This window comes from Lasiosphaeria miniovina, assembly GCF_030549165.1.
Source record: "Lasiosphaeria miniovina strain SMH2392-1A chromosome Unknown B0T26scaffold_4, whole genome shotgun sequence".
NCBI classification, from domain to species: Eukaryota; Fungi; Ascomycota; class Sordariomycetes; order Sordariales; family Lasiosphaeriaceae; genus Lasiosphaeria; species Lasiosphaeria miniovina.
In genome coordinates this window covers 4,592,463-4,604,311 of record NW_026848223.1, presented here as the reverse complement: position 1 = coordinate 4,604,311, position 11,849 = coordinate 4,592,463, and the positions used below count along the sequence as shown (strand labels likewise).

The 11,849-nt window shown below is 55.0% G+C and overlaps 3 protein-coding genes across 3 annotated transcripts; 1 reads left to right on the top strand and 2 right to left on the bottom strand.

Annotated features, from left to right (window-relative positions):
* Positions 1 to 1,250: 1,250 nt before the first annotated feature.
* Positions 1,251 to 1,769, bottom strand: B0T26DRAFT_314554 (uncharacterized protein). Its single transcript, XM_060434341.1, has one exon. The coding sequence runs from the start codon at positions 1,647 to 1,649 to the stop codon at positions 1,350 to 1,352; it is 300 nt and encodes a 99-aa protein (XP_060296927.1). The 5' UTR covers positions 1,650 to 1,769; the 3' UTR covers positions 1,251 to 1,349.
* A 2,201-nt stretch (positions 1,770 to 3,970) lies between these two features.
* On the top strand, positions 3,971 to 5,333 carry B0T26DRAFT_645329 (uncharacterized protein; the record flags this gene model as incomplete). Its single annotated transcript, XM_060437708.1, has 3 exons — positions 3,971 to 4,078; positions 4,359 to 4,443; positions 4,492 to 5,333. Coding segments are annotated over 3 exons (1,035 nt in total), but the record flags the coding sequence as incomplete, so codon positions are not given.
* Positions 5,334 to 7,847: 2,514 nt separating this feature from the next.
* B0T26DRAFT_752095 (uncharacterized protein) lies at positions 7,848 to 10,916 on the bottom strand (the record flags this gene model as incomplete). The annotated part of the gene is made up of 4 exons (XM_060445480.1): positions 7,848 to 8,306; positions 8,359 to 9,024; positions 9,142 to 10,375; positions 10,477 to 10,916. 4 exons carry the CDS (start codon positions 10,914 to 10,916, stop codon positions 7,848 to 7,850), a joined length of 2,799 nt encoding a protein of 932 aa, XP_060296925.1.
* Between the last annotated feature and the right edge of the window lie 933 nt (positions 10,917 to 11,849).

Sequence of the window (11,849 nt, the reverse complement as noted above, 5' to 3'; positions counted from 1 at the left end):
AGAAGTTCATGTAACAATGTTGTATGTATGTACATATATCTGGTGTCAAACAGACAGCTTGCCTCCACAGCAGTGACAATAGCACTAGAAAAGTCTAGCCCACGAAAAAGACAACAATTTCCATTAAATGGTAGCCCTGCCTACTGCCTGCTGCCCTACTGCACCTACCAGCATACGGCACGTACGGGATGCCCTTTTTTTCCCCGTAGGAGGTGTGCATACATGGTCGCCCGGTGTTTTTTTTCTGGGCCGCCGCCATATATGGCGGCCGAAGTTTATGCAAGGGCCGAAATCCTTGGCACGCATGGATGGATGGGATGGGGGCCGCCTCGTCTCGGGAGGATTCCCGGCTTCCCGGCTTCCTGGCCGCGCGCAGGAAAATCTGCGCTTTTTTGCTGTTAACAAAGCTTTCCCCCCCCTCCCCCTCCCCAATATATGGTAATAGGGCTAGATGTTCAATTTTTTTCTCGGAGTTTTTTTCGTCTCCTGTAATTGTAGTGAATAGTGGAGGAGGTGGTGGTGGTGGTGGTCCGTGAATGCCCCGTGTCTAGTGAAGATCATTCTGTGCGTATGGATCATTGATCATGTGGGTAGAGGCTGGAAGAGCAAATTTTTTTGAAGAGTATCTGCACCGGTATACGGATACCTGCTGTCCCCTTTTTTCTTTCTTTTCTTCTCTGCGCCCCCACTCTTGTTCCGTGTACGGATAGCCCTACATAGTATAACAACGGCCCGAACGGAAAGGCGGGAGGAGCGGAACCCTTCAAGGATTGGGGGTCATAAGGCTTGACCCCTGGAGAATAAGGAACTCCGTAGGTTAGGCATCTCCCCAATACAGCTCTACAAGTCGCTGCCTATTTCTACTACTACCGCTACCGCGCTCCTGCTGCTGTAGACCATGGCTTTCCGTGATGTTGATATTTTCCGTGTTTGCTTGCCATCAAGCCACCTCTGATGTGATCTCATTGGGCGCTGTCTTGTTTCTGGTGCCTATCCCTCTTATGTCAGGGGGAGGGGCAAGCTGCCGTTGTGGAGTAGATTCGGGGCTAGTGCCTCCCATCCCTCCGAGCCTTGAGGCTCGCTTGTGCTGCAAAGAAGGAGAATAGATAAGCTTTCGGATGACGTTGATAGTGGAAGGATGGAAAGGCATGTCAGCGCCCCCCCGAGTGCCAGATTTAGGTTGCCATCAAAACTAAAACAAATTGGTAGGTGCGGCGGCGTGGGAAGTCGGGGGCTTTTCCCCCCCTTCAATTGTTGCGCTTCTTGCTTGTCCGCAAGAATTTGAGGTAGAGACCGGAGCTGGTGCGCGAGGGCTGCAGACGTTCATTTGCGCAGAGGGGCGCGAGGCGCTAGGAACCCAACGGCACTGGCGAATGTATCCCGTAGACCCAAAATTGAAACACGGTGGAGGGCACCCAAGAGAAGACTCTGTCTCCGCCATCTCCCGTCTCCTTGGCCACTACTGCAGTCATCTTGCCATGTGGCAGCCCACCTCGGCGGTTCTTGGCGCCCCCCGTTCTACTCGAGGTGTTAACCTGAGGGGATAGGCAGGCAGAGTTCAAGGAATCTATCTGCAGGCAGACCTTGCCTTGCATTGCTCCGTACAACCGGGAGAACTGCACATACGCCGTAGTCTGTAGTACAGGCATTCCAAGCGGACCCGGCTGGTCGTTACCTTTGCTTAGGTGCCGTACCTACGTGATGTTACACGGTGGTCAAGTGCGGTGGAAGCTCGCGCCAGCGGTGAGGGAGTGGCTCTCGTCTCGTTCGTATGCACAAAGCACCAGTCTCTTTCTAGCATTTTTGCTTCTGTTTCTGTTTTGGGATAAATCGCCGATTAAGGCTGGAAAGCGGCCGACACAGGCGGCGATGACCGGCCTCTACTCTATTAATGTCGACAGTGGCAGCCCCCTATACAATGCGATGACAAGGGAAACAAGAAGCGAGACACGAGCGGCGACGAGCGCAAAATAAAGTGCTTCCCGGTCCGGGAGCCAGTGATGAAAGGGAATTTCGGACAGAAGGATTCGAGCTGAGAAAGACCGAAAGGCCTGTGCAGGGCATGGGGTTCCATGGGTGTTCTGGAAAGTGTGCTGAGCGAACGGCAGATAGGCACGTGATAGGGGCTGCCCATGTTATGGCAGCCCAGCCCAAGAGCGTTAGGGTTGGGTTGGGGGGACGGGGACCGACGACCCCACCCAAAAAGTCCCGTCGGCAGGCCAAGCCAAGCAGGGCGGACGGGAGATCTCGATTCCCCCGATGAAACACCCACAACCTAAACTTGGATGCCACGCCGCTCGCTGCCAGCCAAAACACCAACAAACATTTTAACGAGGCAAAAACAACCTCCTGGCTTACAGCTCACCTACTTACACGGACGGCACTGCAATGCCAATGCAACATAGCTCGGTTGTGCCCCAGCGATTCCGCATTAGGACAATTCTAGTCGACCTTAGCCAGTCGAGCCTAGCCTAGGTTCTGGTTGGTTTCCAATCGAGCCCAGGTTCCGTGCTGCCATGGCCAGGCAAGGGGCGATGGACGTTAACCTTAATCGCGGCGAACGGGCATGTATGCAGTGCGGTGCAGAAGCTAACCCGGAGGTAGTAGAATGTTGCGTGAAATAACTGATTAGATCGAGTGCATGCAGTCGGTCTAGGTCTACTGATTCCAGGCATCCCCCCCCCCCCTGCGTCACAATGCACCAGAGCGAAGAAATCCTCTCAGGCACACCTGGAAACCGGGACGCGGTGCCTATGGGCATCGGCATCCATGACATGGCATGCACCGGCATGAGCATGGGCCTACACCGGCAAGCACAAGAGAGGAGAGGGCAACAGCCCAGAGAGCCTGAGGGGAAGGGAGCACTGCAGTGGGTTGTTGTTACAGGTTAGCTTAGGTAGGCCGTTGAAGATGACGGCCCCTTTCCAGGCAACAAGATTTCACCCGCTATTATTAGCGGTGCCACCGCTAAACACGCCCAGAGAGTGACGGCGGTTTCTTAGTCAGAGTGACCGGTTTCAATCCGCTGAACCGCCAAAATTTGCGGCAGCTGATTCGTCTAGCCTTCAGCTCTGAGCTTGCAGCATTCGGATTGAGTTGTCCTGGACCTGGACCTGGAACGAACCTGACCTCCCGCTAGGCGGGTCTCGAGTTCCTGGGCGCCCGTGTTCGTGCCCGCCCTGCCGTCCCCAACCGTCGGGCTGCCAAAACAGCCGTGCTACCCCTGCGGCCGTGGCGCCAGGCCCCTCCTGAGGTTGGATCTGGAGTGGAGCCGAGGCGAGGGAGGCTACACTACACTAGCCCGCCATGTGCAGGTAATGCAACGTGCAGACATGCAGCCCAGCTGCAAGCCGTGGGTCCGGCTCGACTGCCATGGTGAAAAACGCCCTCGACATCCGTAGGGCACACCACACCCTCACGGTCCAATGCGGGCAAGCGTCGAGGCTGCTGGCCTTGCCCGCACACCCGGCGACGCCATGACACGCACGAAAAGGGCATAGTGACGGGTGTGGACGTGGACATGGGTATGGGAATGGACATGGACATGCCTCATCGTCTACCCGCCGTTCCGAGCAACTACAAGGGTTGACCAGGGCAGACAAGAAGAGGGTGGGTGAGGGTGAGGGTGAGGGTGAGGACGAGACCCAAACATGTACTTGCCACATGGCGTGCGTCGCCATGGACAGGAGCCTGGTGTTCAGCTCAATGCCAACCGCAACCACACTTGACAACACGCCGCTCTTGCTTTGCATCTCCGGCCCAGCGTCTCCGGCCCAGGGGAGAGAGAGTCTTGATTAATAAATGCTTCGCTCTCTCGTCTCATGTAGACTCCACTCCCAGTCCCTTGCCAGGCCCGCTTCTAACGGACGATGTGCGGCAATAGCAGCAATCTCCTCGTCTCGATATCGATTCTCCCCGGCTTGACTTCCGCTGAACGGACCCGAGATTCCCTGGCGAGAACAACAACACGATGGCCGAGGACCCAGTTACGCCCACTGAACGGCGGGACAGCTCGTCCCCCTCATCTGCCCATCCGAGTCAGCAGCCAAAAAAACGCACAAGGGCCAGCAAACCAAAGGTCCGGACTGGGTGTATTACCTGGTAAGTGAGATCAGAGATCACAAATCCCCATTCTTGCCTTACCGTCTACCACTTCGTCGTCTTCACCGAACTGAGAAAGCTGACGTACAACTCTCCCCACCACTAGCAAGTAAGTTGTGTTACCGCAGCATAATAGTCGCTACTATCATGCTCGGCATGGCAGCACCACGATAAGCCCCATCACCGCCAGCTAAGACTCTCATGGCTGACCCGGGTTGTTTCGCTTTAGAATCCGGCGCGTGAAATGCGGGGAAGAGAAGCCTGCGTGTGTGCGCTGTACGTCGACGGGACGCACCTGTGATGGCTATGACAAGTCGGTAGTGCCCTCGAGGTACCGGTCCGGTGGTGCTGGCGAGCCATCACTGATGCTACCGGGGGGTGGCGGCGGAGTCGGCGTCGGCAGCAGTAGCAGCACCGCCGAGCAGGCCCAGGTCGAGTTCGTCCGGGCGTGCCAGTGGAGCGAGGCGCTGCGGTCGATGCGGCCGCTCGCGGCGGACATCGACGGGACCGAGATCGAGAAGCGCTTCTTCCACGGCTTCCGGACGGCCAAGATCGACGGCCTGGCCGAACATGTCTGCACGTTCGCCGACTTCTGGAACCGCCTGGCTGTCTCGCCCGACACGAGCACCCACCACCAGGATGACGCTGTCAAGCACGCTCTTGTCGCCGTTGGGGCCGCCTTCACACTCTTTCAGAGTCCGAGCAACCCGGTGCCCGTCGAAGGCTTTACTCGCGACAGCCTGGACGTCTTCATTATCCAACAATACAACAAGTCCATCTCCAAACTGCAGCGCCACGTCGGCTCGGCAAGCACTGCTAGCATCCAGATTACGCTGCTGTGCTGCCTGGCCTTCATCTGTCTCGAGACATTGCGCGCCAACCACACCGTGGCCGTCACACACCTCATCAACGGGCTCAAGATTCTCGAGAGCCTCCCGGCCTCTGCCTTTGACTTTCTTGCTGACCGCAACGCCGGTGTCATGACATTCGGTCGCCAGTCTGCGACGCGCAAGGACGCGCCCTTTGACATGACAGACATCATCCAACTTTTTGGCCGGCTGGAAGTCTCTGCCTGCTTCTTCACCACCGGTATCCGGCCCGTCGTCGCAGAGCGCGGATATGCCTATCGACTTCTCGACGATGGTTCTGATGAGTTGCCATTTGCCAATGTCCTCGAGCTCGACCAAGCCATCCGCCGGTTCCAACGTGATGCCATGGCGCGACTTCACCAAAGTAGCCATCATCACTACCACAGTGCCGATGGCGGTAGCTCATTCTGGAACGACCCCTCGCAGCAGCAGCAACAGGCCTGCCTGAGCGCGCGGAGTGCCCGGCTCGGAGTGCTGGTCGACCAGTTCCTTCTGTCTGGCTCTGGTCTCCCGGAGCCAGACACGATAGAACTCATGTGTGTGCATCTGGATCTGCTGCTCTTCCGATGTGCCCAGCTTTTTGTCGAGGACATCAACCTCAACTTTCCCCTCCTCAGCCCCATCAGCGCCAGCCCAGCCATAGCCATGCACCACCACCGCGCGATTCTACGCCACGCTACCATTGTCCTTGGATCTCCCATAGTGCTAAAGATCCGCAATATCCATGGGGGCAGCAGTAGCGATGATGGCGGGAGTCCGGCTGGCCAACATCACTGGCGCATCTCGATGATGGACACGAGCCTAATTGGCCCGCTTTACACGGTCGCCGCCCAGACCGAGGATCTCGGCATGCGCATGGCCGTGCTCCAGCTCGTGGCGGATTTCGCCACAGGCGGCAACGATGGCGACGAAGATGCTGTCGATCGAATTGCTCGTCTTTTTTCCTTTCCGGCTTCGGATAATACGGCCAGCTTCCATGCCGCTTCAATTACCACAAGTAGTAGTAATAATAGCTATGATAACGACGCAAATGATAATGAAGATGACGACTGTTTTGACGACGACGAGAGCGGCGGCGGCGGCTATGGGAGTAGCGGTAGCGGCATCGCTGCCGGCATCAGCTGTTGGCCCTCGCACGATATTCCTCGGTCTCTGGCTGGGTTGGGATGCGTCCCGCGCATCCAAGAGGCCCTCGTGCTTTCGCCGATCGCTGGCGCGCGCGCAGCGTTTGATCAGATGGAACTAGACCATTGAAATGGTCTGCCAATTCATCTCATCTGCTGCGCGCTCTCATCGTTTCGTCTAGGGACGGAAGTATCATGTGTTGCCCCCCGTATAAGCTGAGACGCTACCTGGGGGCATATATGATTAGCGTTGTTTTCCTTTTCTCTTTTCTTGGGGCTGTATTCTTGTTTTCCCCTCACTGTTCAACATCATCATCGCCATCAGGCTGGCGCGGACATATGAAAATGGATGGGGGAGTTTTGGGTTCTTTGGAGGAGGTTGAATCTTCGTCTTCCCGTTCTCTTACATCGCTGTGTATTTCCCCTTCTGGTAATGTTATTCATTCCCTTTTCTGTCCACATACCCACCCACTTCTCTTCATTTCCAGTTGTAGCGCATTGTTTCTGTTGCTTGCATCCTTGGGGGAGGGAGCTTTGAACTTTTCTTTTGCTTTGGAGCGCGGCGTTTAGGACTGGCTTGGGTCGTTTTGTATTTTTCTTTTGTTGGCTCGGATTGTGAAGATGATCGGCTCCAAGGAAGATGAAGATTTTCTTAAAATAATACGCAAAATCAAAACCGTGAAATAAAATTGAAACAAGACAAAAAAATGGGATTATCGCGCTGTGAGGATATGTCGAGGTGATTGCCACGACGTGTTGTTGATAGGCGGCGTCCCCAACACAAACACCGATAGATATATATGCCCAAATACAAACACGTCAAGCTACGCACAGCCTCCTCCCGCCGTAGAAGGAATGAAATGTTTCCGCTCTTTTCGTTTTAAGAACCATGTAAAAACACACATGAAAAAAAAAACACCGACCTCCGGCGGCGGGTCGTGGTCAAAAGGTGGCTGTGTTTTGTTCCATGGATGCGAGAAGGATTTTGGACTCCCCTCTCTTCTTCCCGTAGTTTCTAGCAATGCCCCCTTTTTTGCCTCGGCGCTAGGAGGCTCGCACAAGAAATCTCGAGAGGTGCCTAGTTTTGTTTGTCGAGCAAGTCGAACTTTCTTTGCATTTCGCCCTGTCTGTCTGATTGTCTCTCGAACTTGACCTAGGTAGTTGGTTGGATTTCCCCGAGTTAGTTCCAAGTGTGTTTCTGTAGCTCGGGTACGGCCATGTGTTTACCGTGTAACCAGGAGGGATATCCCATCTCATTTTTCATTCCTGCCTACCTAAAGTAGGTACGTGGCTTTGAAAAGGCCGGTAAGGAAGAAAACCAACAGGGAACCTGAACATAATAGGAACAGATGGAATAAAACGGCAAAACACTTTTATTCGTCGCTTGTCTCAATAAACATTTCGTGATAATAGTCCATTCGCATCAAGTGAACGAAGGATTGGGGGTATTCGGCTCAGGCGCTCCAACGACGCAGGAGTAATAAAGGAAGCAAGAAAAAAGAAAATAGAAAGAATACAAGATAATTCCCGGACAAGGCAACTCTCCTTCCCCCTTCCGCAAGAGAGGGAAATCCTGCAATTCCCAATCCCTCGGCATGAGCGAGCCCTGCCCCTTGGTTTCCTTAGAGACACTAAGGCTGGCTGGAAAGAAAGAAAAAGAATTCGGGCTATGGCCCAAAATGTTCAGAGAATTCGCTTCCTCGCCATCTTCAAAAACCTACATACATACACATTCTCCGTGCCTAGCAAGCGCTCAGAGACGCCCATAGAGCACTTCTTTCTTGAAGATACGGACACCCCAGACGTCGTAGAAGTGCAAGTTCTCAATCGTCTCGATCTTTGTGTTCTTGAAATCGCCATCCTCGTAGTCGTCCTCGCTATCGCTGCTGACATTCCACGTATCGATCTGTGGCAGTACGGGAAACACGTCGTTGCTGACCACACCCGAGTTGGTTGCCACCTGCTTGCCCTTAGATTTCTTCGGGTCTCTGTCCTTCTTAGATGCGCTCGAAGGGCGAACAAGACGCTCGACGCGATCTTCGTCGTCGATAGAGATCCACTCGAGTTTCATCTCTGGGTGATGGGACAGATTATCTACTAGGAAGCGCTTCGTTTCGCGCATGACCCAGACGCAGGTATCATCGTTGCGGAGCTGGACTATGTGCAGAGCCCGCAGATTGACAAGGCCCGCGAGGCGCTGCATAAAAGCATGCTAGACGTATCATTAGCGCCTAAGTCACTAGTCGTACGGGGGGAGCACTTACGACGGCCTTGATGCCCATATTGCACGCGAGCTCTTCAAGCTGCTTGCCACGCTTGCAAATCAACGCAGTGGTCTTTTCATCAATGTCCCAGGCGGTATCGGCCTGGTTCTTGATCATCAGTCGCTTCAAGGTTGGCATGTGCTTCTTTAGCACCAACCGCCGGATCTGCTCAATTGTCACAGTTGTCGAGGGCGCAAAGCTCTCGGGCTTGTACTTTGAATCTCTCTCGAGAATGAATAATTCATGCAACTCCTCGAGGGTCGAGACAAATGTCAAGAACACCATCGACACGTTATCAGTGAATATTTTGCGTAGCGGCAAAGGCGACTCTTTGTTCTCCTTCTGAAGGTGTAACCAGAAGGGCGCTTGGATGCCGACGTTGAGGAGCGTGAGGCGCTTGAGGGCACGCAGGTCTATAGCCCGAGACAGGACCGACGCCTTGACTGGAATAAGATAAACGCCGAGGGACTGAAGTGCTAGACCCCGCGTCGCTCGTAGGTATTCATTGATGCGTTGGCTCTGAGAGTCTGTCTCGACAGAGCCTTGGCCTTGCTGCTCGGTCACGAGACTCCCGACGGCACGATCAGTCTCGATCTCGACTTCTTCGAGATCCTCCTTGAGCTCCAACTGTCCCGCGTCGAACACCAGCTTTTGTGCTGCGGTATCCTGAAGTACAGTTTTGATAACGTTAGTCAAGGATGTCACCTCTGAATGATCCTCCACGAATGACATTAGGGATAAGTGAAGTAGCACGAGAGGTAAGAGGGACATGAGAATATTAACCTTTTCGGTTATCACATCGTCTATAGACGCTGAAGCACCCTCGGCCATGGGCGAACTCTCCGAAGAAGAGTCCGATGTAGGGGCAAGAGGTTCGCTTGCCGGAGCATCCGTTGTCGGTGGCGCATCTTGCTCAATGACGAGCTGTTCCTCGGGCTCTTCAATGTTGATGTCCTCCGGGTCCGCATCCTTCTGGTTCTCCTTTACCTTTGTGACCGTAGGTTGGTCAAAGAGGCTCACCGAAGTGTCACCAGCTGAGGTAGACGCCTCAGCGGCCTGGGATGGCTGGGCAACCTCGGTAGAGCTCGGCCCCGCGTCAGCCGTCTTGCCCTGCTGCTTTTCGTCACGAAATTTCGCCTCTTCAGCGGCAACGTATTTCCGCGCGGCACTCTCTATAGTGTCGAGAATCTCCTGTTGGGAGGATGAGAAGTCGCTAGCGCCGTTCAAATCCTTCATAAGCTTCGACGACACTGTTTTGATAGCAGTGATGAAATCTCGGCCCGGATTGGTGCCAGGCTCGTCCTTGGCGTCTCTCTCCTTCAGGCGGAGCCTTCTAGGCTTCGGAGCTGGGGGTTCAACGTCGAATATTCTACCCAAGACCGACTCTTGGCTCTTTTTCTCTTCTTGGGCTCGGAAAACCTTTGCCGGGGCGCTGGCGTCATGGTAGTTGGCAGAGGGCGGAACCGGTACGTGAAATTCGTCCTCTGGGTCCGAGTCCTCAGGGTCGAGATCAGGCGGGGGTTTCCTGGCTTGCATGGCAAGCGAGTCGGAAAAGGACAGCTTCAGCTTCGAGAGGGACCCGTATGAGTTCTTGATGCATGTCTTGATCTCCGCGACCAGGTCGAGCGTATCGATGTCGAGAACGGAGAGAGTCTTGAGCTGCTTGAAGCCCGCCAGGGTCGGGGGTTCTTTACTCAAAGATATCCCCCTCGGCGCCCTGGCCCTCGCTATCGGCTTGGGTATGGGGGGTGGCGGCACGCTCGAGGGTGGGATGTAGAATGCCGACGGCGGCGGAGGAATCCCAAATATCGACTGCTGTACGGGAGGAGGCGGGGCAACGCTTGGCACATGATGGGTAGGCATTGACGTGGTCACCTGTGAACCGTTGTACGGCAGCGGGGGTGGTGTTTCGTACAACGAAGGACCTGCCTGAAGTCTTAGATGAAGGTGCCTGAGAGTATCGATCTGATGGAGGGCCTTGTAGACGGGCCGGCTCAGCTCGACCCGAATGTTCCACCTAGAAAGCATCAGCAAGATTGGCCAGGACCAAGACGGGATCAAGACGGGATCAAGACGGGAATCAGCTCCACGAAGAGGGAGGGGGGCAGTGTGACGAACCTAAAGGACTCGAGCGCGCTAGCCTTGCGCAGCGTCAGAAGCAGCAGCGTGTTCATAAACTTGCCGCAGCTGACATTGTACAGGTAGGGCTTATAGGCCGCCTCTCCCTTGTCGCCAGCGCTGAGGGTGTCGAGAGAGAGATCGCGGAGATGCTTGGCATAGTCGTAGTCGCTCGTCACAAAGGTATCCAGGCCGCCGGCCAGGCCGTCGATAGGCGAGTCGAAGGCAGGGTCGTCTTCGTCGGGGAAGACGATGTGGAAGTTGCGGTAGAGCTGGGCGGAAGCGAGCTCTCGGAGGTGCTTCGACACCAGAGAGAGACATATCCAATCGCTCTGCGAGCAATGGCTGACAATGTCCTTCTGCACCTCTCTCGGCAGGCGCGTGAAGGTGAGCGCGGGTTGCGCCGGGGCAGGTTGCGGATCGGGTTCGGCAGAGGCCATAGCTGCTACCAATACAGCTACCAATACATACACCCTGGCGGCGCACGACGAAGCGAAGCGAAAGGGCAAAGATGGGAGAGGTGGGGATCTCCAGCTACTCGTAAGCCAACCCAGTCGGGCAACGAAACCTGGGGCAAGACGACGGCGAGCCGAGAAGAGAGGGTGTTGTGAGACCTGGAGAAGAAGTGAGGTGGGCTGGACTCTGGAGTCGGCAAGGGACGGTCGATAGAGGTAGGCAGTGAGTGGGTGTGCAAAGTCAGCCCGTCTGTATGTACGAATACAGGTAGGTAAGGTGCGCTAGGCAGTTAGAAGCAGACGCCCGCCAATACCCGTCAGCAAAGACTGGACTGGTCCAAGCGCGCTGAGGTGCAGCTGGGGCGCGAAACTGCGGCGGGATGCTACAAGTACAACAAGGCAAGGGAGGCGCGCTCAACTGTCGCGGTTGTTCTTCGTTTTCTTGGTGATGGGCCGGCCTCTTGGGTGGTACAGCGAAGTGCGACAACCATCAAAGTCTCGTCAAGTGTGGTGACCGCCCAGAAGTGAACCCCAAAAGGCTGAGATGCCAAAGCCGACCTCAGTGAAGGTTAAGGAGGCAGAAAGGCCTAGCGCAGACATACAGTGCAGGCACGCACAGTGCTACCAATGGATACCCTACCTCCACTGGTAGAGCGATTGAGGAGTCGGATTTTTTTGGGAATTTGGGGAAGACCCACTTGTGGTCTTTGGTTCAGCGTACTGTTCCTTGGTGAAAGAATGTTCTCCGAGCTCTTCTATCTATATACCTCGTCCAAGAACCGCCTCAGTGGGCTGTTTACTGCCACTGCTATCGCAAACAAACCAGAACATAACAGAAGACTGAGCCGCTCAAAGATGTTTATCCTACCCATGTGTTAACACCTGATGACCACTGAATATTGCCAGATAACCCCAAAA

Coding starts and splice junctions, on each gene's coding strand:
- B0T26DRAFT_314554 (XM_060434341.1), bottom strand. CDS start 1,649: ATGCCTGTACTACAGACTACGGCGTATGTGCAGTTCTCCCGGTTGTAC.